Source organism: Lycium ferocissimum, chromosome 10, assembly GCF_029784015.1.
Source record: "Lycium ferocissimum isolate CSIRO_LF1 chromosome 10, AGI_CSIRO_Lferr_CH_V1, whole genome shotgun sequence".
Lineage (NCBI taxonomy): Eukaryota > Viridiplantae > Streptophyta > Magnoliopsida > Solanales > Solanaceae > Lycium > Lycium ferocissimum.
The window spans coordinates 21,981,827-22,008,864 of record NC_081351.1 but is presented as its reverse complement, the minus strand read 5'-3'; the positions used below and the strand labels follow the sequence as shown (position 1 = coordinate 22,008,864).

Sequence of the window (27,038 nt, the reverse complement as noted above, 5' to 3'; positions counted from 1 at the left end):
CTTCGCCCCCCGTTTGATCCAAAACACGCCTAACGCCCAACGCTCGGGACTCTCCTAACGGTTCTTACACAAATTATATGTTACATTCCTTAATTAAAATCGTCGACCCTCATAATTCTTTAACAAATGAATAATACTTAATAGTTTTCATCTATAGAAATAAGAATATTGGGTTTAACTCAAATAACAAGTCGTAGTATTGCATATTTACTACTTGAGAACATCGTGAGGGTGAATATCACTTAATATTTCTTTTAAAATACATAGTTGAATGGTACGTTTTCACTTGTCATTAATCTTTTGTCCTATATATCAAAATTGTCATATTTATTATTTATTTATTTTTGAAAGTAATTTTATTTTTATTCATGAAGGAGTTACGTTTTAATTATAATACTGATAAAGTTTATTGATTATTTACTTAGAGGGAGATAAAATGAATAGTATGAAAGTAAGATTGTTTTAAGAAATTCTGATTTTTTCATTATTTGCAAGTTAAGATGTTAGAGTTGATTTGCATTTCATCTTTTATTTCATTGTATTGTTTAGCCTTGTACAATTATGTCATACATATTTACAAGTTGTAAGTGACATATAATGGATTGCTTTGATTAGTTTTTTGTGAGAATCACGCGCGCGCGCGCAGACACACACACACATATATATATATAGAGAGAGAGAGAGAGAGAGATTTCATTTATTTACAATTTTTTAATGTAATTACCTATTTTAAAATATTTATTATAATTATATTATTTCATGAAACACTGAAAATTAAATGCCTATGGGACTTACCGTGCCTCGAGGCTTACGCCTCGCCGAGGCATGCATAAAACGCCCCGCCTTAAGCCCCCGCCTTTTAAAACACTGCTTTAAAATAAATAATTATTTTAAGATAGTATACTTAATAATGCTTCTTGTACTTAGAACAATGGAATTTGTCATCATAAAGTTCTTCATTTACGGATGACGTGTAAAAATTTGCTCCTTTAACTCATGTGCTTCATCTTTGAAGCCCTAGAATCTCTTTGTGCAATTCTTTAGTAACAAATATTAGATTTCTTTCTTGTAACTAGTATTTGTTACTGCCAACCTTCCAGCAAACCTTTCAAATTCTTAAGCATCACCCAATTAATACCACTAAGATTTAGGAATAGCTCCCAACATTCTCCAGAAAATCTACAATGGAGAAAAAGGTGCTCAACTGTTTCCTGATCTTCTTGACACAGGAAGCATCTACTTCATAGGTCAAAACCTCTTTTTTGCAAGATATTTTGAGTTACGCATGCTCCCCCAGTTACAACCCACCCAAAACACGCTACTTTAACCCGAGCTTTTGTCTTCCATATCATCTTCCAAGGACAAGAATTATCCCACTGAACTGGCTGCTTTAGCATCATACTATAGCAATTCTTAACTGAAAATTTATTGTCTTCAATTGCCAGCCAAATCAGGATATCCACCTTACTCTGATCAATATAAAATGATCCCAATTGTTGAAGCAACTGACAAAATTCTTCTATCTGCCAATCATTCAAATTTCTCCGGAACCTTGGCTGTCAACCAGAGTTAGAATGAAATTCAGCAAAATTATCATCCTATTCTGTAGAGCAGTCAAACAGAGTCGCAAACTTATCTTTTAAACATTCATCACCGACCCACAAATCTGTCCAGAATCTTTTTTTTTTCTTTCTAATTTCCTACCTCCAGTCCAGTAAATTGACTGAAATTGTCCTAAAGTCTGCTTATGCTCTTCCATACTCCCCCATTAACAGTTCTCCATTTGTTGGCATTAATAAGCTTTTTGAAAACTTCCTTACCTCCACAATTATTCGAGTAGTAGACTTTTATTATGTAGCTACAGATTTCTCACAGCCAAGCCACCCCTTCTTGTCTTTAAGAACCACCGGCCATTCCACCAAATGAAATCTTCCTCTGCATTACCTTCCCACAGGAAATGACTTCTCAAAGAGTTCACTTTTTTCTCCACCGCAACTGGCATTGAGAATAGGGACATTAGATCGGTAGGCGTACCCTCCAATACACTGTTAACAAGAGTAAATTTGCTACCAAAAGATAGATATTGTTGCTTCCATGGAGAAAGTTTACTAGCACATCTATCAAGGACACCTTGCCAGATAGGCTGATCATTCCTTCTTGCCCCTAGTGGAAGCTCCAAATAAACAGTGGGGAACTTTCCACCTTACAACCCAGGATGTCAGCTAGTTCCTCTATGCAATCATCTGCATTAATGCTGAAAATTCTGCTTTTTTCTAGATTAACTTCCAAACCCATAACTGCTTCAAAAATTAGAAAATGGACATTATTAACCTTACTACTAGTTCAAAAGACTTGGGAACTAATTGTCTGCAAAAAGAAGTATTATCTTGAGTTTCGTTGCCCTCTTTTTTTCTCTGTTATCTTCATTGAAATCGTTCTATTAATTACGATTTTTTTTTAGAACAGTCAACATATCTATTATCAACAAAGAATATACACCAAAGGTGTACTTTCAGTAGTAATTACAAGTAGCAGTTAGAGAAAGCAAAACCTACCACCTATAGCCCTATAAACAATCTAGAATACTAGTTATATCCTCTACCTCTTGGGGGAATTCATGAATGCACCAAAATTAGAAAAACACTAGACAATTCATCTTTAATTTCTGGAAGGTGATACTTTTATCTTTAAAACATCTTTGATTCCTCTCTTGTCTTTAAATGTCAATACGTTCACTTCTCTGAAAACTCTAAGGCTACAGGACTCGGAGGAAAAAGTAAAAAGAAAATAAAAGCAACAAGAGAAGAAATAGAGATCTTCACTTAAATCCTATGCTGTTTGAACTCTTCAAAAATGTTGTCGCGTGCGCCTCGGATCCTGCAAAAGTAGTGCAGTTTTGAAGGATCCGACACGGGTGCGTCAACATTTTTGAGAAGCATGAGCAACATAGCTTAATTCCTATTTATCTCACTCCTCTCTGGTATCGACCCTTCTCTCAAAATAGTTGCACCCAAACAACTAAATAAACCATTACGTGCTAGGTATAGATCCTATTTCTATTTGTCTTTCTTGCCCATCCTATCAGTAGCGAAGACAGAATTTCATACAAAATATAAAAAATTAAACATACGAAAAAGCCAAGGGAATTCAACGTCTACCATATATACATAAAAAATAATTTTGATCCTGAATATACAGTGTAATATTTCGACAAATGGGGTCTAGATGGACTCCCTTGTGATATCCTATCTCCAACCATTCATCCTATATCACCCCATCACATTAACTAGATTGTCACTCGTAAATAAACCACAAAATTCATCTTTTTCAGCAGGGTTTATTGTGTCCCACAACACATGAATTGCACAAAGATATGCTGGGGTTTCAAAGATGAGGCACATCAGTTAAAGTAGCAAATTTTTACACGTCATCCGTAAATGAAGAACTTTATGATGACAAATTCCACTGTTCTAAGTACAAGCTGCATCATTTAGCATAATAAGATAGAGGGTATATATTTTATTTGTTGAGCTGAAAATCCATTCAGAAAAAGACGAAGAAAGTTTCATCACCAAATGCATTAATACCCAGCAATGCAAAATTCACGTTCAGCTAAAATCACAAACCCCAACACTTAGTTCTCAATTCTTGGCTTTAAAAAAATAAATAAAATTTTCAGCAACAAATGTAAATGAAGTAAAAATAAAAGCAATAACAACAACTACTACTACTACTACTACTCTCAATCCCAAACTTATTGTGGTCTCCCCATATGAAATCTCAATATTCATTTTGTTCCGTTTAGACCCTGTTTCATCATAGTACTAAAAAACAGGCTACATATTTCTTACAAACTCAACTGGAGTTTAAGTGGACCCTTTAAATCCGTAGTATAAGGAGAAACAGAAGTGCTAAAATCCAACGCAAAAAATAAGTAAAGATTAAAGTAGAAGAGAACACATACCAGAAAGAGAGTTGAGTTCTAACAGAAGGCTTCCGGCAAAGAAACAGCGGTGAGGTGTTTGCTTTTACTGGAGTTGGTGGAGGTTTTAAGAGTCCTCAAGTTTGAAAACTAACCAATTTTAGTCCCTTCATTTCTACTTAGTACGCTTTTGCTCATGAAAATCAAATACTACTATTTTTCACCCTCTATTTTAATTTGTTGACTAACCGCTAGCCAATGTAATCAAATATACCCTCTGTTACTCAAAATGCACAAATATAGTCGAAAAATCTCAAATCAATTAAAATTACCCATTTAACTAAAAAAACACACGCGTACCCGACCCGACCAACAAAATTATTTATACCCTACTCGCGCGACTTTTCTTGAGTCAAAAGTCAAAACAGAACCTCTCTTCAATCCATCTATGCTTCTATTCTTCACAGACTGCAAAGAAATTGGAATAAAAAACTCTTAAGGAAATGATTTCCCAATCACAGGTTCCATACAATAGCAAAGCAAAAAACAAAAATTCAACTCGAATATATACAATCTCAAGAAATAACTAGCTGTGTGACTGCATATTAGCTCGAAATACAAGCACACACACAAAAACGAAAAAAAAAGCCAATGGGACTTTTTTTTTTTTTTGGAACAAGTAACTAAAAGATTTACAATGGGACTTTACATTATCGGAATCGTACAAATTAGTTCTTACAATGGAAGTTGATAAACAGAATCAAACACAGAGACTTACAGTAAGTAGATTATACAACATTGTACCTTTTGGGGGGAAAAGCATTATACATAATGTATCAACCTTATATATAAGGGTATAATAGTCCCTAAAAAGGGTGTATAATACCTTTTAAAAACCTTTTTGAGCTTTGGATTGATACAAAAATAACTTTTTTGTGCAACCTAGTGTATAATAGTAGTGTATAAAAGGTGTTTATAGACAAATATGGTACCAAACTCAAGTAAAGACCTAGCTGTGTGACCTCACATTAGCTATAAATATACACAACAACAAAAAAAAACTGCGATAGGATTTTAAATCAAAAGCGAACTAATTACAAGTTTAGACTTACAGAGGTCGCCGGAATATGCTAAGTCGGTGTAGACTTGCCGTTGGCGGTGGAGCCCCGGCAACGAGGGTTTGTCAAAGTGGGGTTTAATGGGAAAGAGGGGTGGGGGGTGGGGGTGGGGATAATAAGAACAATATTAGCACAATATTAGGATTTGTTTTTGCTGATTATACAGTGTATTTTTATTTTAAGACTTGGTTTCTAAACCAAACAAACTCATAGTCATATTTTTCTCACTTTTTTTTTCTTTTATGGTAAGTATTCCCTTAATAATAGTACTCCTTCTGTCCCATATTACTTGCTTATATTCTTAAAATTATGTGTCCCAAATTATTAAATCTTTCTCATCTTAACGTAGAGGTAAGACACTAAAATATAATATTTTTTTTTGTTTGTGTTTTTATAAAAATAACTTTTTTGTGCGCGCAAAAAGGAAAGTGGACAAATATGGACTCGAGTAATGTACTAATATTGTTCTTATTATCCCCACCCCAAACACCCCACCCTGTTTTCCTCTTTCCCATTAAACCCCACTTTGATAAACCCTCGTTGCCGGAGCTCCACCGCCAACGGCAAGTCTACACCGATTTAGCATATTAATAAGAACAATATTCTCGTAAGTCTAAACTTGTAATTAGTTCGCTTTTGATTTAAAATCCTATCGCCGTTTTTTTTTTTGGTTGTGTATATTTATAGCTAATGTGAGGTCACACAGCTAGGTCTTTATTGAGATTTAGCCCATATTTGTCTATACACACCTTTTATACACTAGGTTGCACAAAAAAGTTATTTTTGGATCAATCCAAAGCTCAAAAAGGTTTTTAAAAGGTATTATACACCTTTTTTTAGGGACTATTATACACTTATATACAAGGTTGATACATTATGTATAATGCCCCCCCCCCCCCCAAGTATAATGTTGTATAATCTACTTATTGTAAATCTCTCTGTTTGATTCTATTTGTCAACTTTCATTGCAAGAACTAATTTGTACGATTCTGATTTAAAGTCCCATTGGCCATTTTTAGTTACTAGTTTAAAAAAAAAAGTCCCATTGGCCTTTTTTTTTGTGTGTGTGTGTGTGTGTATTTCGAGCTAATATGCGGTCACACAGCTAATTATTTCTTAAGATTGTATATATTCGAATCGAATTTTTGTTTTTTGCTTTGCTATTGTATTTTGCCGATTATACAACAGAATAATTTTCGAATTCTATATATAAACTGAATATTTCGACAAATGAGGTCTAGATGGAGCCCCTTGTGATACCCTACCTCCACTCATTCATCCTATATCACACCATCACATCAACTGGATTGTCACTTGTAAATAAACCATAAAATTCATATTTTTCAGCAGGGTTTATTGTGTCCCATAACACAAGAATTGCACAAAGAGATTCTAGGGCTTCAAAGATGAGGCACACAAGTTAAAGTAGCAAATTTTTACACGTCATCCATAAATGAAGAACTTTATGATGACAAATTTCACTGTTCTAAGTACAAGCTGCATTATTTAACACAATAAGATAGAGGGTATATATTTTATTTGTTGAGCTGAAAATCCATTCAGAAAAAGACGAAGAAAGTTTCATCACCAAATGCATTAATACTCAGCAATGCAAAATCCAAGTTCAGCTAAAATCACAAACCCCCACACTTAATTCTCAATTCTTGGCTTTAAAAAAATAAATAAAATTTTCAGCAACAAATGTAAATGAAGTAAAAATAAAAGCAATAACAACTACTACTACTACTACTAGTCTCAATCCCAAACTTGTTGTGGTCTCCCCATATGAAACCTCAATATTCATTTTGTTCCGTTTCATCATAGTACTAAAACACAGGTTACATATTTCTTACAAACTCAACTGGAGTTTAAGTGGACCCTTCAAATCCGTAGTATAAGGAGAAACAGAAGTGCTAAAATCCAACGCAAAAAAGAAGTAAAGATTAAAGTAGAAGAGAACACAAACCAGTAAGAGAGTTGAGTTAGCCAAAATAATCAAATATACCCCTCTGTCACTCAAAATACACAAATATAGTCTCAATGGATGAAAAATCTCAAATCAATTAAAATTACCCAACAACAACAACCTAGTGGAATCCCACATCATGGGCCCTATGTTAGAGAACAGACGAATCTTACTTCTACCAAGCGTAGATCAATTAACTAAAAAAACACGCATGCCCATCACGTAGACCCGACCCGACCAATAAAATTATTTATACCCCTCTGCGCGACTCAGTTCTTGAGCCAAAAGTCAAAACACAACCTCTCTTCAATCTGTCATCTACGCTTCTATTCTTCATAGACTGCAAAGAAGTTGGAATAAAAAACTCTTAAGGAAGCGATTTCCCAATCACAGGTTCCATACAATCTATTGAAATTTCAACATGAAGCAACATAGTTCTTCACCGACAACACAACAAAACGCAGAAGATTACTAGCAGATAGGTACTCATCAATCATCAATAAATTCTTTTTACAGCTATCTAATAAACGAAAAGAACCTAAACCGGAAAGGAAAAAAAACTCAAAATTGAATATTTAACATTAGAGTCCTCCAAAAAGCCCCAAGCTACAAGAATTAAAAAAGGGTTGAAGGATCATATGGACACATCAAAACCCATAAAGGAAATCAGAAAATTTTCCATAACGAGAATTATTACCTCTGCCAACATGAAGAAAAAATTAAAGGGAAAAACACATAATTAGGGCTTGTAATAGAGACAACTGCTTGTGCGTAGTACTGTGAGCCTGTGACAATGCCAAAAAAAAAAAAAAAAAAAAAGAAGACTTTTTTTTTGTTTGCCATTTTAGTTTTATTTTTCACATTATCACAGAGACAAATTGAGTAGAAGCGTAGAGGGACGGATTGAAGAGAGGTTGTGTTTTGACTGAAGAACTGAGTCACGCGGGGGGTATATTAGGGTGGGTAGAAATAATGGTATATTACGGTGGGTAGAAATAATTTTGTGGGTCGGATCGGATCTAAGTTGGGCACGGACTCTTTTTAGTTAAATGGATAATTTTGGCTAATAGAGGGGTATATTTGATTACTTTGGTTAACGGAGGGTAAAGTTAGCCAATAATTAAAGTAAAGGATATATTTGACCCTTCTCCGTTTTTTGAATTATGAAGTTGGAGTTGAGTTTGGTTATAGTTTTTGCAAAGAATATTTGGTTGTTTGAATATATTAAAAGTGAAAATAAGGACTCGTCTGACCATGAGAATTTTCACCTTTTCCCGATTTTTTTCACTTTATTTGAAAATCAGCGTTTGGCCATGAAAATTTTAAATTGTATTTGGAATTTGAAAAAACACCTAAAACCTTATTTTCACTTTCAGTAACTTTATACAACCAAATATTCTTTGCAAAAATTATAACCAAACACAACTCTAACTTTAAAATTCCAAATAAAGTGAAAAATATTTAATTTTCGTGGCCAAACATCTACTAAGGTTTTAGGTGTTTCGAAATTTCAAATTGTATTTGGAGTTTTCATGGACAAACGCTGATTTCCAAATAAAGTGAAATAATTTTCCGGGAAAAAGTGATAAATTCTCATGGCCAAACGGGTCCTTAATCTCCATTGTAGTCTCGTGCAATGTAATGTAATGTATTAGGTATGGTTCAATATTTTTTCGGTTTACTTTCATAAAATCTAAAACCTACTTAATTATTTGGTACAATTACAAAAATAAACCTCTGATTTTATTAAAATAACCTAATAATCACTTCAATACGATTCGGTTCAGTCCTTAAATCATTTTTTTTTTAAAAAAACCAATGACACCTCTACTCACACCGATGTGGGATTCTAACGCCCTTCGCGTGCCCAATACTACACATCCAGACGTTGGTCATTAAAACATGGGGACTCAACAACATAACATGGGGACTCAACAACATGTAAATTAAGAATTGATATGGGTTTGACTCTCAAGGAAATTCCTTTGATTTTTTTTTCCTTTGTTATTCAGTTTCTTGCCAAAAAAAAAAAAAAACTTTTTTTTCCCACCAAAACAAATTAAAAACTGGCAACTTCAAAGTAGGTTTAAGGACTAAATAACATATTTTATTTTAAGAAGGTTAAATATACTTCGGTCCAATAAGAAGAGGATCAAAATAAACAAGACAATAACTTAAGAGACTAAAACCGTTTATTTTCCTTTTTGTCAGGTATGCTATTTTTCTTTCTACCCGCAAATCCCTCTTTCCTAAATAACCAAAAGTAGGAACGTGTGCAAACATTATGTAGTATAAAGTAAAAATTCTAATTATTGTTTCTTGTACCCAGGGTCTATCGTAAGTAATATTTCTACCTCTCAAGGTGTTAATAAGGTATGTTACACTCTATTCTCTCATGACCCCACATTGTGAGATTTCACTGAATATGTTGTTGTTGTTGACAGAAAAGGTCAAAGACTTAAATATTGATTTATTTTTTTAATTTGTGCATCTTTTTTTTTTTTTTTTTTTTGTTTTTTTTTAATTTTAAATTATTGTATTAGACTTGAATTTTATTTGTTTGTATTCATCGATTGAATCTAAATAACATTAGGGAAAATATCATTTTTTTATTTTATTCAGTTTCCGGCAAAAAGATTTTTTTTTCTTCTATCAAACGTATAGCATATTTTATCCTACAAAAATTAAATATGCTTGGTGCAGCGGATGGAGTTGCTCCTCCCTTAACCAGAAGTTTCGGATTCGAGACCTGAGTATGAAAAAATCCTTGATAGGAAGCACTTCTCCCCGAATGGGACCTTATGCGGCGCGAATCCGAATATAATCGGACTCTAATGCGGGTACGGGACATAGAGCCTGTTTGGATGGGCTTAAAAACAATATAAGTTGAAACAAATTATAAGCCAAAAAAAAAAAATTGGGTAGCTCAACTTATTTTTTTTTTGACTTATAAGTCGCTTTTAGATAAAATTTAAGCCCAAACGCTACAATTATTTTTTTGGGTTTATTTTAAGACAAAATAACTTTAAAAATTCTTACTACCAAACACTTAAAAAAGCTGAAAACAACAACTTATAAGCCAATCCAAACGGGCTCATAGGGTGGGAAACAAAAAAAGAGGATCAAAATGAATAAGGCCATAACTTAAGAGACTAAAACCACTAATCTTTCCTTTATGTTAGGTATCTTTCCCCGTAAAAAGAAAAAAGAATCGCCGCCGTCAGTCCCTCCTTCCACGCGCCGCCGTGCCGCGAGTGTTCCACACCGACTGTTGTTCTCCGTAACTGTAAGTCTATTTTTTTTTTTTAAAATAAAATAAAATATTTCAGGCCTTATTTTTAGTTTTTAATTATTTTGCTTGTCTCTCTGCCAATACAAATTGGAGTTGTTTTGGAATTTTTGTGAGTGAATTGGAGTGATGAAAACAACTTTTTGGAGTTTTTCGAAGGAAAATTGTAACAATTATATGTCCAAACAGTTTATATGCCCATAAACATGTATTGTATGGGCAGACAGTGGCGGATCCAGGATTTTTGTTGAGGGTGTTCGAAAAATAAAAATGTTGTGCTTGGAATTTGAACTTGGATCTCAAGGTAAATTATGAACCCCCTAAACCATTGAGTCAACCTCTAGTCTTATTTTTAGGGTGTTCAAAATCTATATATGCACATTAGAAAAAGAAAAAAAAGAAAACTACCTTATATATACCGTGAAATTTTTTGCCGAGGGTGTTCCGGATAACCCTTGGATAGGAAGGTGTGGAAGTCGAGGATTAAGGTAGATGGTTAGTAGGTACTAGAAGTGTTATCTTACTTTTAGTCGTATGTTTTAGGGTAGTCATGTAGTTTTTTTTTCGCTAATGTGTATTGATATATGTTATTGCATTTTTGTACTTTTGCTATTTTTGCCGTCCCTTTTTCTTTTCTTAAGTTTCTGCATCGGTTACATTTCTTTTGAGCCGAGGGTCTATCGGAACAGCCTCTCTATTCCAAAGATAGAGGTAAGGTCTGCGTACATCTTACCCTCCCCAAACCCCACTTGTGGGATTACACTGGGTATGTTGTTGTTGTTGGTGTTCTGGATAACACCTAGATACGCCCCTGGGGGCAGACACATATTTTGAAGTGATTTGTGAGACTTTTTTTGCTGTTGCATTATCCCTGTTCCATTGGTATGTAATTTGTATGGTTATAATCATCATATTGGTGGCTACTCATTTGCATGAATAGCTCTCATTGAATTAGACCAGAGTTCTGTATTTGTGGTCTAAAATGTTTATGACATCCTGAAACAAAAATGCCAAAAGGAAAGTTAATATATTTGTGCACTACATTGAAAGGTTAAGCTGCATAGTTTTAATTTTCTGAAAAACTTAAATACTTGTGTTGTAAATTGTAACAATCTTTCACCTATATCCTTCCAGTACTGGAAAGATCCAGGTTTCTTTAAGGACATTATGCAAATTTGGTGTCTGTACTGTCAGATGTGAATGGGGAAAGTCATTATAATTTCATATTTTAGTGTAGATAGTATTCATGTTTTTCCTCCACAGTATAGTCAAAAGACCACAATTTTACCAAGGTATTACAAGTTCAAATTACTGACATATCTAGTCATAGATTTTTACTACAATGTTATACATGTGAAAGGAAAAAAGAACATATTTCTCTTTTCCATTCAATTCCCTCTTTCTCCCATTAAACTATACATCATTAAAGTCCACAAGTACAATCCAGTTCAAATTAATTCATGTGTTCGAATCCACAGATGTCCAGATTTGTTGCAGGCATTAAACCAATTAGTGCATATATGTTGGTTTATAAAGGGTTTATCATTTAAGATGATTAAGTGATATCTGTTGTTACTGTTTAATCATGAGAAATTAGTTTGATTTGATGCATACAGTGGATCGAAGTAATTTTTCTCGTAAGTCGATTGGCTCAGTTGGCCTTCGCAAACATATGAAATAGAAATTAAAAGATAAAAACCTTACATCCTTGCAATAATGCTTAAAAAGGTTTTACTTCTCCCCATCAGGTGCCTTCAACTGCACGCCAAAGAAAGATGAAAGAACAGATGGCTATATTAGGGAATAATAGGATTGAAGATGTTCGGTGGCTTTGTTCCTTAACCGAGTCTGAGCTTGTAAGTTATCTATGCTCATCTTTTCCTTTTTCTTTTGGGTGATGACAAATATCTTGTGTGTGATTTGGTTGAATGTTTAGGATTTATTGATAGGTTTGAAAGTTCTAATACAACAACGTGCCAAAAAGATTCGTCATGAGTCTTTAGCTAACAGGTTTGATTTGAAGACCCTTCGAGCCCTCAGTGAGTTTTTTCTTCTTCCTCTCCATAAATTTGTAACATTTGTTTGTTATTTTGAATGTTGCATCATTTATAAACTGGTGTTTGGTGTAGAAATTGGTGAATTCTGTCTGTTTTATTTTCCTTCAGATTGACAATCACATCTCTTTTTAGAAAAAATATTGTTGTGTGTTACACTTGAGCTTGATGGCGAATAATTTGCACAATTATAGTAAGTAAAGAACAATGGGAGAAGGAAAAGAATGAAAGAAGAAGATGAGAAGAGAGAATTCAGCTTTTCAGTCATTACATCTGTATTATTCTTACAAACATAATTTAAAAGAAAGAATTATTCACTTTATTCTGTTTTTTTTCACTTTTTCCGAATGGGCAAACAACTTGAAGTTATATTCCGGAATTCCAAAAACAAGAAAAACTTGAAAAAAATGACAACAAAAAAATACAATTTCAAAAACTGAGGGTCCAACTCAACTCCAACTCCAAAATTCCAAAAAAAGTGAATTTTTTTTTTGGTTTATATGGCCAAACGCCTACTAAAAGAAAGAAAGGTTGAATGGGCAAACAGGTCTGAGATGACATATTCTGAGGGTTCAAAGAAGGCTTAGGACGTACCAGGAATGGTTTGAAAGAGTTTTATCTATGAAGAGAGCTTTAATGGATTCATTTTGCAGTCAGGCTACTTCATACGCATCCATGAGGGTGGCAGGGTTGGCAATCCTCTAGAGTCAAGTTTGAGTTGTTTCTATACATTGACAAAACAAGTTACAAAGTAGAATTCCGTAAGATGGAGGTTAATTACCATCTTAAGACTGGAGGTCCAATGCTCCTGATAACTTATCTATAATTCATTGAACTAAGAATATCGCTGAACCTCCTGTATAAATCTGCCCAGAACATTGGCCAAGATATACCATCCAATGGGGATCCATTAAATGCTTTTAAATCAGGTATTAACTTGATGCATTACATGTTAATACATATATTCATTTCATCTCTTTAGGAATTTGATAGGTTTGGAAGTATTTTTCGTGCCTTCAAATCCAGCCCTCGGATTGATGCCATCAAACTCAGGAAAGTAAGCTTCATTGGTAGAGCTGGTTCAGTGATAGTAAGGATGAAATTAGATAAAAGTGCCTTCGGTGTTTCTAAGTAAGGGACGAGCCGACGAGGGGATAGATAATCCCTACTGCCCTTTGCAACACTTGAGCTGGAGGATTGACCAACTTTTGGCACCATTGATTGTCCATTAGCCCCAGAATTGTTGGACCTTAACGATGAAGATATGTCTGCATTTCTGTTGGAGATCAGTTGAGTGATACTCTTTCTAATCTCTAAATCATCTCCTTGTTTTCTTGTACGAGTGATAATCTTTCTTGCTTTCGAGTGATCTCATTATTCTCTTGTAAGAGAGTAGCAAGTTGACTCTGGGTCAATTTGATCTTGGCAAACTTCCTAGAGCTCTCATGCTGTACAGTTGCAAGAGTAATCTATCTTCAGCCATCTCTACTTCAAATGGCATGGTTATTATGCTGTTCTTCTAATGAAACCTGAATTTCATATGGATTGGGAGTTCCATAAATAACTAAGCCTTCCTGTTTAAACTCACAGCAGGGATTGCAGCTGCAATATTCCTGAGGCTGCTTTTACTCTGATATGGATGAGAAAGGGAGTTGAAAACATAGCTGGATAGACCACAAGTACAGGGTATTGAAGGCAAGGTGTAAGGATATTCATAGGTCTAACATTCATATTTGTTATTTTGTCTCATTTTCAGATATTAAGGTAATTTTATGATTAAATTATAGAAAAGTTGGTATTAGAAACGTAATGTAGTTTTAGCATTTCTTTGAAGTTGAACCTTCGAAGAATTATTGAGTTATTGTGGGTTTTCTACCCTAATGAGGGTTCCTTCATCACTTACTTCTTGTGTTGTGTTATTTTGCCCTGCATGAATATCTTTCCTTGTTTTATCTTCCTCTCTTCTTGGGCCACCTATTTAACCTATGAAGTATGAACTTCTGTATCCATTTGTTGCATTATTGTAGCTTCAAACAACTTTACCGTATTTGCCTTAATGGGAACTTTTACTCCCCTGGATATTTTGTAAACTAATTCACATAATCACACCTTATATTTCAGCTTCCCTTTTCCTTTTTTTTTTTTTTTTTTTTGAGAAGGTTCCCTTTTCCTTTCTGCCAACGATTTAACCTACCAAAGTCTTTTTCAGAAACAATCCATATAAATGACATGAATCACACAACGGCTTAACTGAAGTTTTGATCACTTTATTATTATCTGATAATGTTTATTCAGCAGGTTTCATTTTAATGGAGAATCTTAAAGGAAAACTCAAAGATCTACCTGGTACTGCTGAGTCGTCAGCAAATTTAGATGCATGTGCAATTTGTTGAATTATGATCTAGACAAGACTTTTGCAAATATGGGGGTTGAACAGCTGAGTTCCTACATTTGCAATGATAAGAGGAAGAGAGTTATGGAGATGTAAGTTCTCTAAAACTCATCTAATCATTACCCCACAAATTGATTCTAAATCACATTGGATTGTATTTCTGAAGTCATTCTGATCTAGTCCATCCTTGCTTATGATTATTTCCCACAAACAACTTATAGATAGCTTTTAAAGCATAACTTCAGAAGTTGTGCATTTTTGTGAGTAATCTCATTTTTGGACATCTAATTAGATCTGCATAAAACGAAGTCCTGTTTTTCAACTTTCAGCTCCCTCAGTATGTTAAGTCTCGTTCTTTTCTATAGCATACAGGTATCATAACTTTTTTTCTTGTTCCCTACCCAGTGTCTAGTACCCGCTGTAGGGCTCCCGACTAATCCGGATTGACCCCTCGTAAAGCCCTTTAAAGGGGGAAGCGCTCCCTGCCACGATCTTTTTGGCGCTCGAACCCATTAATGATCCAAGGATCCTATCTATACCATCACAAACCTTGGGGGTTATAGTAATTGAACTCTGGATATCGTGTTTTTCGATATTCTTTTTTGTCTTCTAAACATGAATGATTTCATACTCTCACGCTGCTTGTGTCCTAATTTCTTAACTTGTGCTGTAGGTTTTTTGAAGACATGTCTCCAAATAGAAAGCAGAGAGCTAACAGTGACAACAGTAGATCCATGTAGCAATATAAGCAGATTGTAGGTTCTTCCCTATGGCCTATGTAATATTCAAATTTTGATGTGTGCTTCTTGAAGATGGGAGGTACTTGTTTCTAGTTTTGCTTTCATTTTTTAAGCTGTATAAGATGTAGGTTTACTTTTTACTTTTAATTTCAACTAGTTAGTACAGAGTAAAGGGGGTTCTCATTTAGTTGCTTCATGTTGTTAACATGATTCTTAGTAGGCAATTGAACATGATTTGGTTGAGATCTGAAAACAAGTACAATTTGATTAATTTTCTCTCTGTTTTTTCCCCTCTTTTACAAGTATAGCCAGCTTTTGCTCTTTTTTGTCTTTTGTTAGTTTTCCTTTTCTGCCACAACCTTCCTTCTTAGTCGTTTTGGTTCACGAACTATTTATGTAGCTTTAGTCTTTTAAGTTTTGAGGAAGTAACAAATATGGTCCGTGTTTGAGGTTACCTTCTAAGTAGTACTTTAAATATACTCGTGAGCAGCTTTAGTCATTTAAGTTTATCAAAGTAAGTACTTTTGGTCTTTGTAAAATATTTAACAAATTTTGTCTTTTAGATTTGACGAGAACTGTTAAATTTAAAAAAATTTAGTGGGAAACTTACATTTGGAGGTACAATTTTTGTTATTTTAAATTCAATTTTTAGTGTTTGGTGCAGTTTTTTAAGGAGCAACTTCTATCAATAATTTTGTTCTGATGAGACTTTCCTGGTGTTTATGGTTCAATCTTTTTCTCACTGTTCACTCAAATCTACGGACAAAGTTTGTTAAATATTTGACAAAATATTACAATTGTTCACTTTTGGTAAACATAAAGGATCAAAACCCGCTCAAGAGATACATCTAAGGGACTAATTTGACACTACCCTAAATATAAGGTATCATTTTTGACATTACTGCTATCTAAGGGATTAGTTTGACCCTAAACCCTATCAAAAATGACAGATTTTTGCATAACCAATACAGGTACTAATTATGTGAAGCTCTATGTTGAAAACTAAAATGTTGTATTACAATCAAGAGCTTCATATGGGAATTCAACTAATTGTGGTAACCATGTTTAACCATAATATTCTTACTTGAATATCCTGAAAACATTACTGCTATTAAATTAGCTAATGGCTTTAAAAAAGCATAACCATACGTCTCAGCTGTTAAAATAAAATGATTTACTCGTTAATTAGTGAGCATTCGTGTCACTGAGTCATTATATGTTTATTTATTAGAAAAATATTGTTTTTTTTTTTTTTAACGTCGCACGAGAATAATACTCCCTCCGTTTCAATTTATGTGAGCTCATTTGACTGGGCACGACATTCAAGAAAGAGTGAAGACTTTTGAAACTTGTGGTTCAAAATAAGTCTTGAATATTTGTGTGGCGGTAAATCATTTCATAAAGTGAATTGATTTCCAAATTAGGAAAGATGTCATTTATTTTGACACAAATTAAAAAAAAAATAGGTTCACCTAAATTGAAATAGAGGGAGTACTTAATTATAGCTCGTCAGAGATATTAACCATTGTAAAATCTAAACAAATAAACTCTCTTCCCAACCAAAAAGTAATTTCATCTCCCAATGCTAACACATATCTTTACGGTATATTCTCTGATTCAATGCGTGAAAGTGATAGAACTGACTCGACCGCTAGAATTACTAATTCTTTTTAAAAAGTAGGATAGTGTGCGAAATGTTTCGCGTTCATATAAAATTTTAGAGTATGATTGGATGCTGGAATTACTAATTTTAAGAAAAAAGCAGCCCAATGCATGAAGCGTCTCGCGTTGATATATGATTTTGGATCGGACTTGACCGCTAGAATTACGAATTTTTAAAAAGTCCCGCGTTCATGCAAGGTGCGGGTTCAAGCTGTACCCCAAAGGATTGTGATGTAGGCAATATCTTAACGCGAATGTTAATAATTAGTTTCACGGTTAGAACACAACCATCACACAATGATATCGTCATTGTTGTTCCAAGAGTCCCCTTTCACTCCCCGTTTGAGAGCTGGAAATAAATAAGCTCACGTTTTCTTCACTTGAGATATTATAATATCATTGTTTAGGTTAATGTGCACTTACCTTGATTATTTCACTGAATATCAGTAATTAGCATAGATATTGGGTAATTATGTTTACCAAACCTTATACTCGAAGATAGTTTATTTTTTTTTGGCTTTCATAGTATTTGAATCTGCTTTCAAAGATATGTACTTTAAGTTTGTACCATTACATTAATCACTAGGTTGTAAGTGTGTGTTTTTTATATGCCAATTGTTTATTATATCTTCAATAAAAGTAGGAGCATTGTTACAAAGAGAAACAACATGGAACACAAGAACAAAGCAACGTTCATTTTTGCAGAAAGATAATAGATATATCTCTGCATTTTTCATCTGCTTTCTGCAAGTGGCCTTTGCTAAAAGCTTAAACAAATAGTAGAATGAATTAAAAGAGTTAAAAGGAAAAGAAAGATGCTGACAAATTGAACTGAATTTCATGAATGTCTTCTTCCTCTTATCCTTTTTATTTACTGAAGAGGGTGGTGGCTTAGCACTGACACTAATTACATCATCTTAATGATACTTAACGGCCTTATTGTTGATCTTTACCTCGTTTAGAGGGTAATTGCAATTAAGTTATAATTATTCTGGATGGAATATTTTGTAAGTAGAGGAGAATAATTGCTTGAAACCTTTAATGCTTTTTTAACCATGTTACTCGGGTGAGAATTCATATAACTGATCCCAATTTATTTGTATGGGCGGAGCTAAGGAGTATAATTAAGGGTAAAGTCAAAATTATTTTTATGTACTATATAATAGATGTTAAACGTACTTGGTTTCTTCATATGTTTAGTAAGTTTCTTTATATGTTGAATTTACTTGGTGAAAATTCAGACTCCACCACTAGTTTCGATCGAACTTTGGCTTAATAATTGTTGTTACTTTTATAATAGAATATTGTGATATTCATGCAAAAAGAATTCTTTGCGAATGAGGAGTTGATACATTGATCGTGTTGTAGGAAAGTTTCACATAAATATACAAGTTTTATTGTTTCTAGTCTTTCTATAAGAAAAGAAATACCTTCAGTTCTATTTTATTTGTGGTGTTTAACTTGGCATAGATTTTTTTTTTTTTTTTTAAAATACATTTGAATTTTTTAACTTTAAATATCGCATGACAGTTTTGTACCACGAAAATGGAGACATGGATTTTTGGCCCTTCATAGATTTTTTTTTTTTTAGTTTTAAGACCTTTTTACAAGAGATCTTCATTTTTTACACATAAGAGATCTGGAAAAAAAATAAATAAGAAATCTGAAAAAGACATTTTCTTCTATTCAAATTGCAAGAGGCTAAGAGATACTATTTCCTAAAAATAATGTCAATAAGGGATACATGGAAAGTTTCTAATCTTGAAACTATATCATTCTTCTTGAAATATGCTACAAAGTATGAGTCATATAATATGGAACAAACTGAGTATTTCTTCTCATGGGAAAAGGATCTATTTGAAAGCTAATTGGCATCAATAAAAGAAAAGAAAAAGAACAAAAAATAAACAGAAGCCATTTCTTGATATGTCTTGCATTATATTCAACTAATCAATCTCATCCCTTGATCTTGTTATTTCTCTATCAAATTTTTGGGTTTGAACATTAAATTAAAATGGAATTGCATTTATAAGGAGCGTTTTATTTTCAAAGTGTGATTTCTTTGACGTAAATATAGATTAGTTTGGCCCCAAAATGCATATTGGACACTGAATATCGCGTGAAGAAACTAAAAAGGATATAATTTTTTTTTTTCACAATCGTCCTAATGCGTACAATCTGCATGTAAATTCAGAAACATGAGTTTATCATGACCAAGTACACAAAAGTCACAACCCCTTAATTTTAACAACATATTGGTTTCATGATATTTCACATGTAGATTTCATGAATTAACAACAGTCCAGAAATTGCATTCTTGTTAAATAAACATGAAATTGCTTTTTACTGTTTTAATTTAAACAAAAATAAATAAATAAATAAATAAATCCATAAAACAACAATTCAGCATGAGGCAAGGTGCTCAGATTTGATACCATCTGTCTACATCAAATCTGGCAGACCCATGCAACTGCCACGTAGATTCTTTGTGTTCATGCTTACGTGTCTTTTCTATTTTTTATCTATTATATTTATTTTTATCCCTTTTAATTTTAGGATGATAATTAATGGAAGGATCGTACATAAACCAACGGTTCCAATATATAAATAATTTTTGCCTATGAGTTATGACACAAGAGCACATGTATTTTGATATTTTGGTAAAGAAATCTTTAATTAGGGACTTGTATTTTTTAATTTCTTTTATATATGGAGTTCATAGTTAAACTAACTTATTAACGAGATCACAGTATGCAACTTGTGTATTAGAACATGCTAAAATTATCAACGGTTGGGTGAAATCATAAAGGTTTTGGAAGTTTCGGATTCGAATTTTAGAAGTTATTTTCGGTAGAAGTGTGTGAAAATCCCTAGAGGTCACAGGTTCGAATTTCGGAAGTTATGTGTATGAAAATCTCCAATAATAACCTTTTACAGCACGAATCGATATTAGTCGATCGGGTTATCTATTTGAAGCCAGGAAAAAGAAAAAGCTAAAACTTCTTGTTATTTGTTAACATACTACTTGCATATATTAGAAGATGTTAGAATTATCATCAAAGAATAAAATGAAATGATAAAGGTTTCTTTATCCTAAATTAGAAGACTGGATTTAACTTTTAAAATTTCTCTTCGATTGACAGTGTGATCCGTGGAAACCTCCAATAGAACTTTCTACAGCGTGAATCAAATTTACTAGGCTCAATAATGGATTCTACACATTAATTAGATGCTTGAAGCCACAAAAAAAAAAAAAAAAAAAAAAAAGAAGAAGAAGAAGAAGAAGAAGAAGCTAAAAGCCTAAAACCACATTCATTTAGCATGTTTATTATAAGAGATTATATCATCATTCCATAATTAATAAATTTTCAATATAACATTCTCGTTTCAGTTTTTACTAACATACTTTTATATAAATGATACTATATTATATTTAAGATTACAATTTTTTAAAAATGTTCTTAAATTATACATACCTCTGGTTTGAACCACAAAATTTATATTTTAGAATTCCGTATTGTCAAACTAAGGCGTATAAATTTGCACTATATAGAAGTATTTTTATAAAAGTTAGCCAATATAACTACTTATAATCTATGTATAATACCCGCAAGAGTGACTAAGTTGATTTAGTGAGTGGTTTCCCACACGGAGACCTGAGATCGATTCCCCTCACCAACAACCTTCTCAGTTTGAGTTCGTCACACAGGGCTTACCAAATGCATTTTACATCTCCTGTGTGGTTTGCAAGCTATTGCACTAAGAGCAGAGTGTACCCAGAAATTATAATGTTGTATTAATATATAGTATATAGGAGTATTGATTATACTCTTTGGGCTTATTTGGTTGAGAAGCAAGTTATCCGGGGATTAATTATGAAAAAATTACGTGTTATAGCTACTTTTAGTACATAATTAGTGATATTAACTACCTTTTGTTTTAATTACTAATAATAATTAAATACTTTTTGAATTTAACTAATATAGCTACACAGTAACTTTCGGTTACTGGTGCACAAATACACCTAAAATTTAGCACCCCCAATCCCATATCCCCTTTTAACGGTAACAATATTAATCACTTAATATACATTACCATTCTCTCTCCTTTTTCATAAATTTTTGACTTTCTCTATTCTCACTCACTACCCATTTCAGATTTTTCATTTCTCAAATCCCTAAAAAATTCTCTCTCCTTCTATCAACCACCACCACCATGGGTGGCGGCCGCCCCTCTCTCAAAATTTTTTTGGTTTCCATGATTTCAAGCTTTGTGGACAAATTAAACATAAGAAGGCAATTAACCTTTTCATTTTTTTTTTATGTGAATGATGTTCCAACTAGAATTATCTCCTATTGTGGGCAAGTTGTAGTCAAATGTCAAGACTTTTGGGCTATGGACCAGTGCCCATAAATTTGGACCGAGTTGCATTTGATCTGTGGCTAGGGCTTTTTAGGGTTTTGAAAAGATGAAAAATATATGTATTTGTGTATGTTCTATGATATAGCTACCAATTGTTGTGGTTGGTGGTGTATTTATGTAAGTTTTTTTTATATTTTTGTGTATTTTGTTCAATTAATTCCATCAGTTCATCTAGTTTCAAATACATGGTGACGAAAATACATTGTAAGTTTTCTATATATTTGTGTATTTTGTTCAAATGAATCCATCAAATACATGTGTGATGCAAATTGTTACTCACACAAATACATGAGATTTAATATAAAAATACATGGGGTTTGATTGGTAACTTCAAATACATTGGTTATGCTATCAAATACATGTGTAAATCAGAACGAAATCAATATTGAAAACTTCAAATACATTACCGCTAAAATACATGGGTGATGCAAATTGTTACTCACACAAATACATGAGATTTAATATAAAATACATGGGGTTTGATTGGAAACTTCAAATACATTGGTTATGTTATCAAATACATGGGTAAATCAAGAACGAAATCAATATTGAAAACTTTAAATATATTGGCTGTTGAATGTTTTCAAATTTTGAATTTTTGATTTTTTATGTTTGAATGTTGAAGATTGGATGGAGGAATAGAAAATGGTTATGGAAAGGTAATCTAAAATTTGATTTTGTGGAATGGTATGGTAAAACATACCAATTAATAGCTAATTAATTGATCCCACTGTTATGGCCTTAAATCAAGGGGATATGTTTTATTTTTTTCTGTGTTACTATGTATTTATAAGCATCAAATACATCCGAAAAAATACCTTAATTTGGGAAAACATAGCTACAAATGGTAATTTTTAAAAGGTAGCTATAAATGATAGGAAACTACCAAAAGGTAGTCATGTTGTTAATTTTACCATTAATTATTCCGAAATTAGTTATCCATAGATTTTATCCCAATCAAATGCAATATAAGACCGGTACTAACTTGTTATCCCATGATTAAATTTGCTTATCCATCATACCCACCCCTAAGTATACACCAACAACGATACAAACAACTAGACCGGTAAAAAGACTTTAATGGACTAAAAATGTTTAGAAGCCTACAAATTACATGGACTAAAAAGACTTTAGTATTTAATTTATTTATTTATTCAAAAAAGTTAAATAATCTCAACGGAAAAGTACCATTAATGACCAGTACCCACTCCACTTTCATGTGAAATAACAACAACAAAAAACTATATAAAAAAAAAAAAACAGTAAAGTTTAAAAAAAACATAGGCTCCCCCTTTGCCTTTTCCCCACTTTAAAAAGCTCACATTGACCCACTCACTCTCTTTAACTTTCTCACACTACTCTTTCTTCCCCTAAAACACTCTGTTTTCTTCATTCTTCCCAAAAAAAAACTCATTATTTTTCACTTTTTTCTTATTGATATCTCAAAATGGGTGATCAAATTATCACCAGAAAAGTCATTGTAGAAATATGCAATGCCAAAAATCTAATGCCTAAAGATGGCCAAGGCACTGCAAGTGCCTTCGCCATCGTAGATTTTGATGGCCAACGACGTCGTACCAAGACCAAATTCCGAGACCTCAACCCTCAATGGGATGAGCGTCTCGAGTTTTTGGTCCACGACGTCGATTCAATGGCCTTAGAAACACTTGAACTCAACATTTATAATGACAAAAAAACTGGAAAGAGAAGTAATTTTCTTGGAAAAGTTAAGATTTCTGGTACTACATTTGTAGGTGTTGGTTTGGAAAGTCTTGTTTATTATCCGTTGGAAAAACGGAGCGTTTTTTCGCAGATTAAAGGCGAGATTGGGCTTAAAATTTGGTATGTAGACGAAGTTGCTCCTCCTCCTCCTGCTCCCCCAACAGAGGAGAAGAAGGAGGAAACTTCGCCTCCTGTGACGGCGGCTGAAAATGCTCAGCCGCCGCCACCTGGAGATGAAAAGCCGCCCGAGGAAACTCAGGCGGCTCCATCTGAAGAGAAAAAAGAAGAGTCGGAGAAGAAGGAGGAGGATAAAAAACCTGTCAATTCTTCCGAAAAGAAGGAAGAAAAGCCTTCAGAGACTGACAAAAAAGACAGCGAAGCAGCAGCAACACAACCACCACCAACACCAGAAATACTAGAACATCCTCCTATAGCACAAAACAAACCACCAAACAAAAAACCATTAGTAAATGAAAACACAAGTGAACTCAAAATCCTTCATAAAAACCTCTCCAACAACGTTGATCGTCGAACAGGAGCATTCGATCTTGTCGATCAAATGCCTTTCCTTTACGTTCGTATCGTGAAGGCGAAACGAGCTAATCAAGAACCTGATTCATCTGCTTATGCAAAACTGGTGATAGGAACTCACAGTATAAAAACAAAATCCTTAGCAGATAATAGAGAATGGGATCAAGTTTTCGCGTTCGATAAGGACGGATTAAACTCAACGTCGTTAGAAGTCTCCGTTTGGGTCGAAAAAAAGAGCAACAACGACGAAAAAAACGTCGAAAATTGCATCGGAAATGTGTCGTTTGATTTGCAGGAAGTGCCAAAAAGAGTGCCCCCAGACAGTCCATTAGCCCCACAATGGTACAGTTTAGAAGATCAAAATCTACCGGGAAATGACGTCATGTTAGCGGTGTGGCTCGGGACTCAGGCGGACGAGGCGTTTAACGAGGCGTGGCAGTCAGATTCCGGGGGCCTGATACCGGAAACCCGAGCCAAAGTTTACCTGTCTCCGAAGCTGTGGTATTTAAGGCTAACGGTTATCCAAACCCAAGACTTGCAGTTAGGTTCAGGTGGGACCGAGCCTAAGATCCGGACTCCGGACCTGTATGTGAAGGCTCAGCTTGGGGCTCAGTTATTTAAGACGAGCCGAACAACTGTCGGCTCGTCTAGCTCGGCGTCCAATCCTACGTGGAACGAAGACCTGGTCTTCGTGGCCGCCGAGCCGTTTGAACCGTTTTTGGTTATCACTGTTGAAGATGTTACTAACGGTCAAATGGTGGGGTTTGCTAAGGTGCAAGTCACGTCCATTGATAAGCGTACGGATGATAAATCAGAGCCAAGATCAAGATGGTTTAATTTAATTGGTGATGAGAAAAAACCATATGCTGGTAGAATACATGTGAGAGTTTGTTTGGAGGGTGGTTATCATGTTCTTGATGAAGCAGCACATTTGACAAGTGATGTTAGAGCCACTGCAAAACAATTGTCCAAACCACCTATTGGATTGCTTGAAGTTGGTATAAGAGGGGCTAACAATCTCCTTCCTGTGAAGACGAAAGACGGTACGCGTGGGACCACCGACGCGTACGTGGTGGCGAAGTACGGGCCTAAGTGGGTCCGGACGCGTACCATTCTTGATCGGTTTAATCCGAGGTGGAATGAGCAGTATACGTGGGATGTATATGATCCTTGCACCGTGCTGACGATAGGGGTGTTTGATAACGGGAGGTACAAGGACGGTGATGCGCTTAAGAAGGACGTACGACTCGGGAAGCTGAGGGTACGACTCTCAACGCTCGACACGAATAAGGTGTACATGGGTACTTATTCACTCATGGTTTTACTTCCTAGTGGTGCAAAGAAAATGGGTGACATTGAGATTGCTTTAAGGTTTACTTGTTCATCATGGTTGAGTCTGATTCAAGCTTATACTAACCCAATGTTGCCAAGAATGCATTATGTGCGCCCATTTGGGCCTGCTCAACAGGACATATTAAGGCACACAGCTATGAGAATTGTGACAGCAAGGTTGGCTAGATCAGAACCAGCATTGGGCCAAGAAGTGGTCCAATGTATGTTGGATTCGGATACACACATATGGAGTATGCGTCGTAGCAAGGCGAATTGGTTCAGGGTGGTGGGGTGCTTGTCTAGAGCGGCTACATTAGCCCGTTGGCTCGACGGAATTAGGACATGGGTGCACCCACCAACAACAATATTGGTACATATACTATTGATAGCCATAGTGTTATGTCCACACCTAGTGTTACCTACAATTTGTATGTATGCATTCTTGATCATTTCCCTAAGGTTCCGGTATCGCCAACGTGTGGCAATCACGATGGACCCTCGATTGTCATACGTGGATGCAATAGGCCCCGATGAGCTCGATGAGGAGTTCGATGGGTTCCCGAGCTCGAGGCCTATGGAACACATTCGCGTTCGATATGACAGGTTGAGGGCATTAGCAGGGAGAGCACAAACACTATTAGGTGATGTTGCAGCACAAGGGGAAAGATTAGAAGCATTGTTCAACTGGAGGGATCCTAGAGCTACTGGTATATTTGTGGTGGTGTGTTTATTTGCTTCATTGGTGTTTTATGTGGTTCCATTTAAGGCATTTGTGTTAGGGTCAGGGCTGTATTATTTACGCCACCCGAGGTTCCGCGACGACATGCCATCTGTCCCCGTCAACTTTTTCAGGCGACTGCCACCACTTTCCGATCAAATTCTTTAAAGATTATTGGTCTTTTTTGTTTTTGTTTTAGCTTAGACTTGTTTTCATGGTTGCTCTGTTTTTTCTTGTAAAACATAGCATAACTGATTACTAGTGGAGTATTATTTTATTAATTCATTATTTTTGTTTTCTCAACAATGTGTATTGTGAAAAGTTGCAAAGTGAAATGACCGTTGGTGTATTGGTACAAATATTGTATACTTAAATTGGGTTGGTGGGAGTGTTAAAAGGTGGAGCGTAAATTGGATTTTAATGAAGTGACCGTTAGATGAGTCAGATATAAGTTGCAGCTGACCAAAAAAACAAGAACCGAAAGTAATATAATATTTTAGTCAAATATATTTTTCATAAATGTGGAACAGTGAAGGGACCAATTTCATTGTATATTTACATTGGAAGATATTGTTTTTATTGAGACCAGTGAAGGACACTACAGTAGTTTAATGAAAGAAATGTACAAAATTGCCAAACATTCTCTAGTTCCTTGTTCCATATAAAGGCTTTTAATGCAGAAGAAAAAGAAAGATGTGTGTTATAATAATTCTCGGTTTGTAATGGTCATACACTCAGCATGAACTTTAAGTAGGCGTTGGAACATAGATATTTGAATATTTGAAGTTGAAAAATGGCATTTAGAAGTTGAAGTTGTTGGACATTGAAGTTTAGTGAGCTTGAAAAAATTGGTCAAAACCAATTGATCTTCAAAAAATAATCAAAAATTCAATCCAATGTAAATGAAAATTTTGAGAAAAGGGGACAAAATGCCGTGGATAAACGGGTCATGGAACATTAAAAATTTCTCTTCTATTAATAAATATCATTCTTCAATGTATAAACATCATAACCAAATAGTTCCCTTTCTGCTCCATCTGATTCCCATTGAGCATAGAATTCCTATGATTTTGTACAAATGAAAAAAAGAACAAAAAAACAAAAAAGACAGCCCAGTGCACTAAGCTCCCGTTTTGCGCGGTGGCCGGGGAAGGGCCGGGCCACAAAGAA

General features: G+C 34.4%; 1 protein-coding gene and 2 long non-coding RNA genes across 3 annotated transcripts; 2 read left to right on the top strand and 1 right to left on the bottom strand.

Moving 5' to 3' along the window:
- Positions 1–2,005: 2,005 nt before the first annotated feature.
- Positions 2,006–4,409, bottom strand: LOC132032821 (uncharacterized). The gene is made up of 2 exons (XR_009408602.1): positions 3,965–4,409; positions 2,006–2,297 (listed from the first exon to the last, which is right to left on the bottom strand). It is a non-coding gene; the product is annotated as an uncharacterized LOC132032821 (long non-coding RNA).
- A 5,708-nt stretch (positions 4,410–10,117) lies between these two features.
- LOC132032820 (uncharacterized) lies at positions 10,118–14,697 on the top strand. Its single transcript, XR_009408601.1, has 3 exons — positions 10,118–12,151; positions 12,245–12,334; positions 14,648–14,697. It is a non-coding gene; the product is annotated as an uncharacterized LOC132032820 (long non-coding RNA).
- An 8,274-nt stretch (positions 14,698–22,971) lies between these two features.
- Positions 22,972–26,227, top strand: LOC132032819 (multiple C2 domain and transmembrane region protein 14). Its single transcript, XM_059422575.1, has one exon. The coding sequence runs from the start codon at positions 23,013–23,015 to the stop codon at positions 26,034–26,036; it is 3,024 nt and encodes a 1,007-aa protein (XP_059278558.1). The 5' UTR covers positions 22,972–23,012; the 3' UTR covers positions 26,037–26,227.
- Positions 26,228–27,038: the final 811 nt, after the last annotated feature.

Excerpts from the sequence above, each read along its gene's own strand:
- LOC132032819 (XM_059422575.1), top strand. The coding sequence starts at position 23,013 with ATGGGTGATCAAATTATCACCAGAAAAGTCATTGTAGAAATATGCAAT.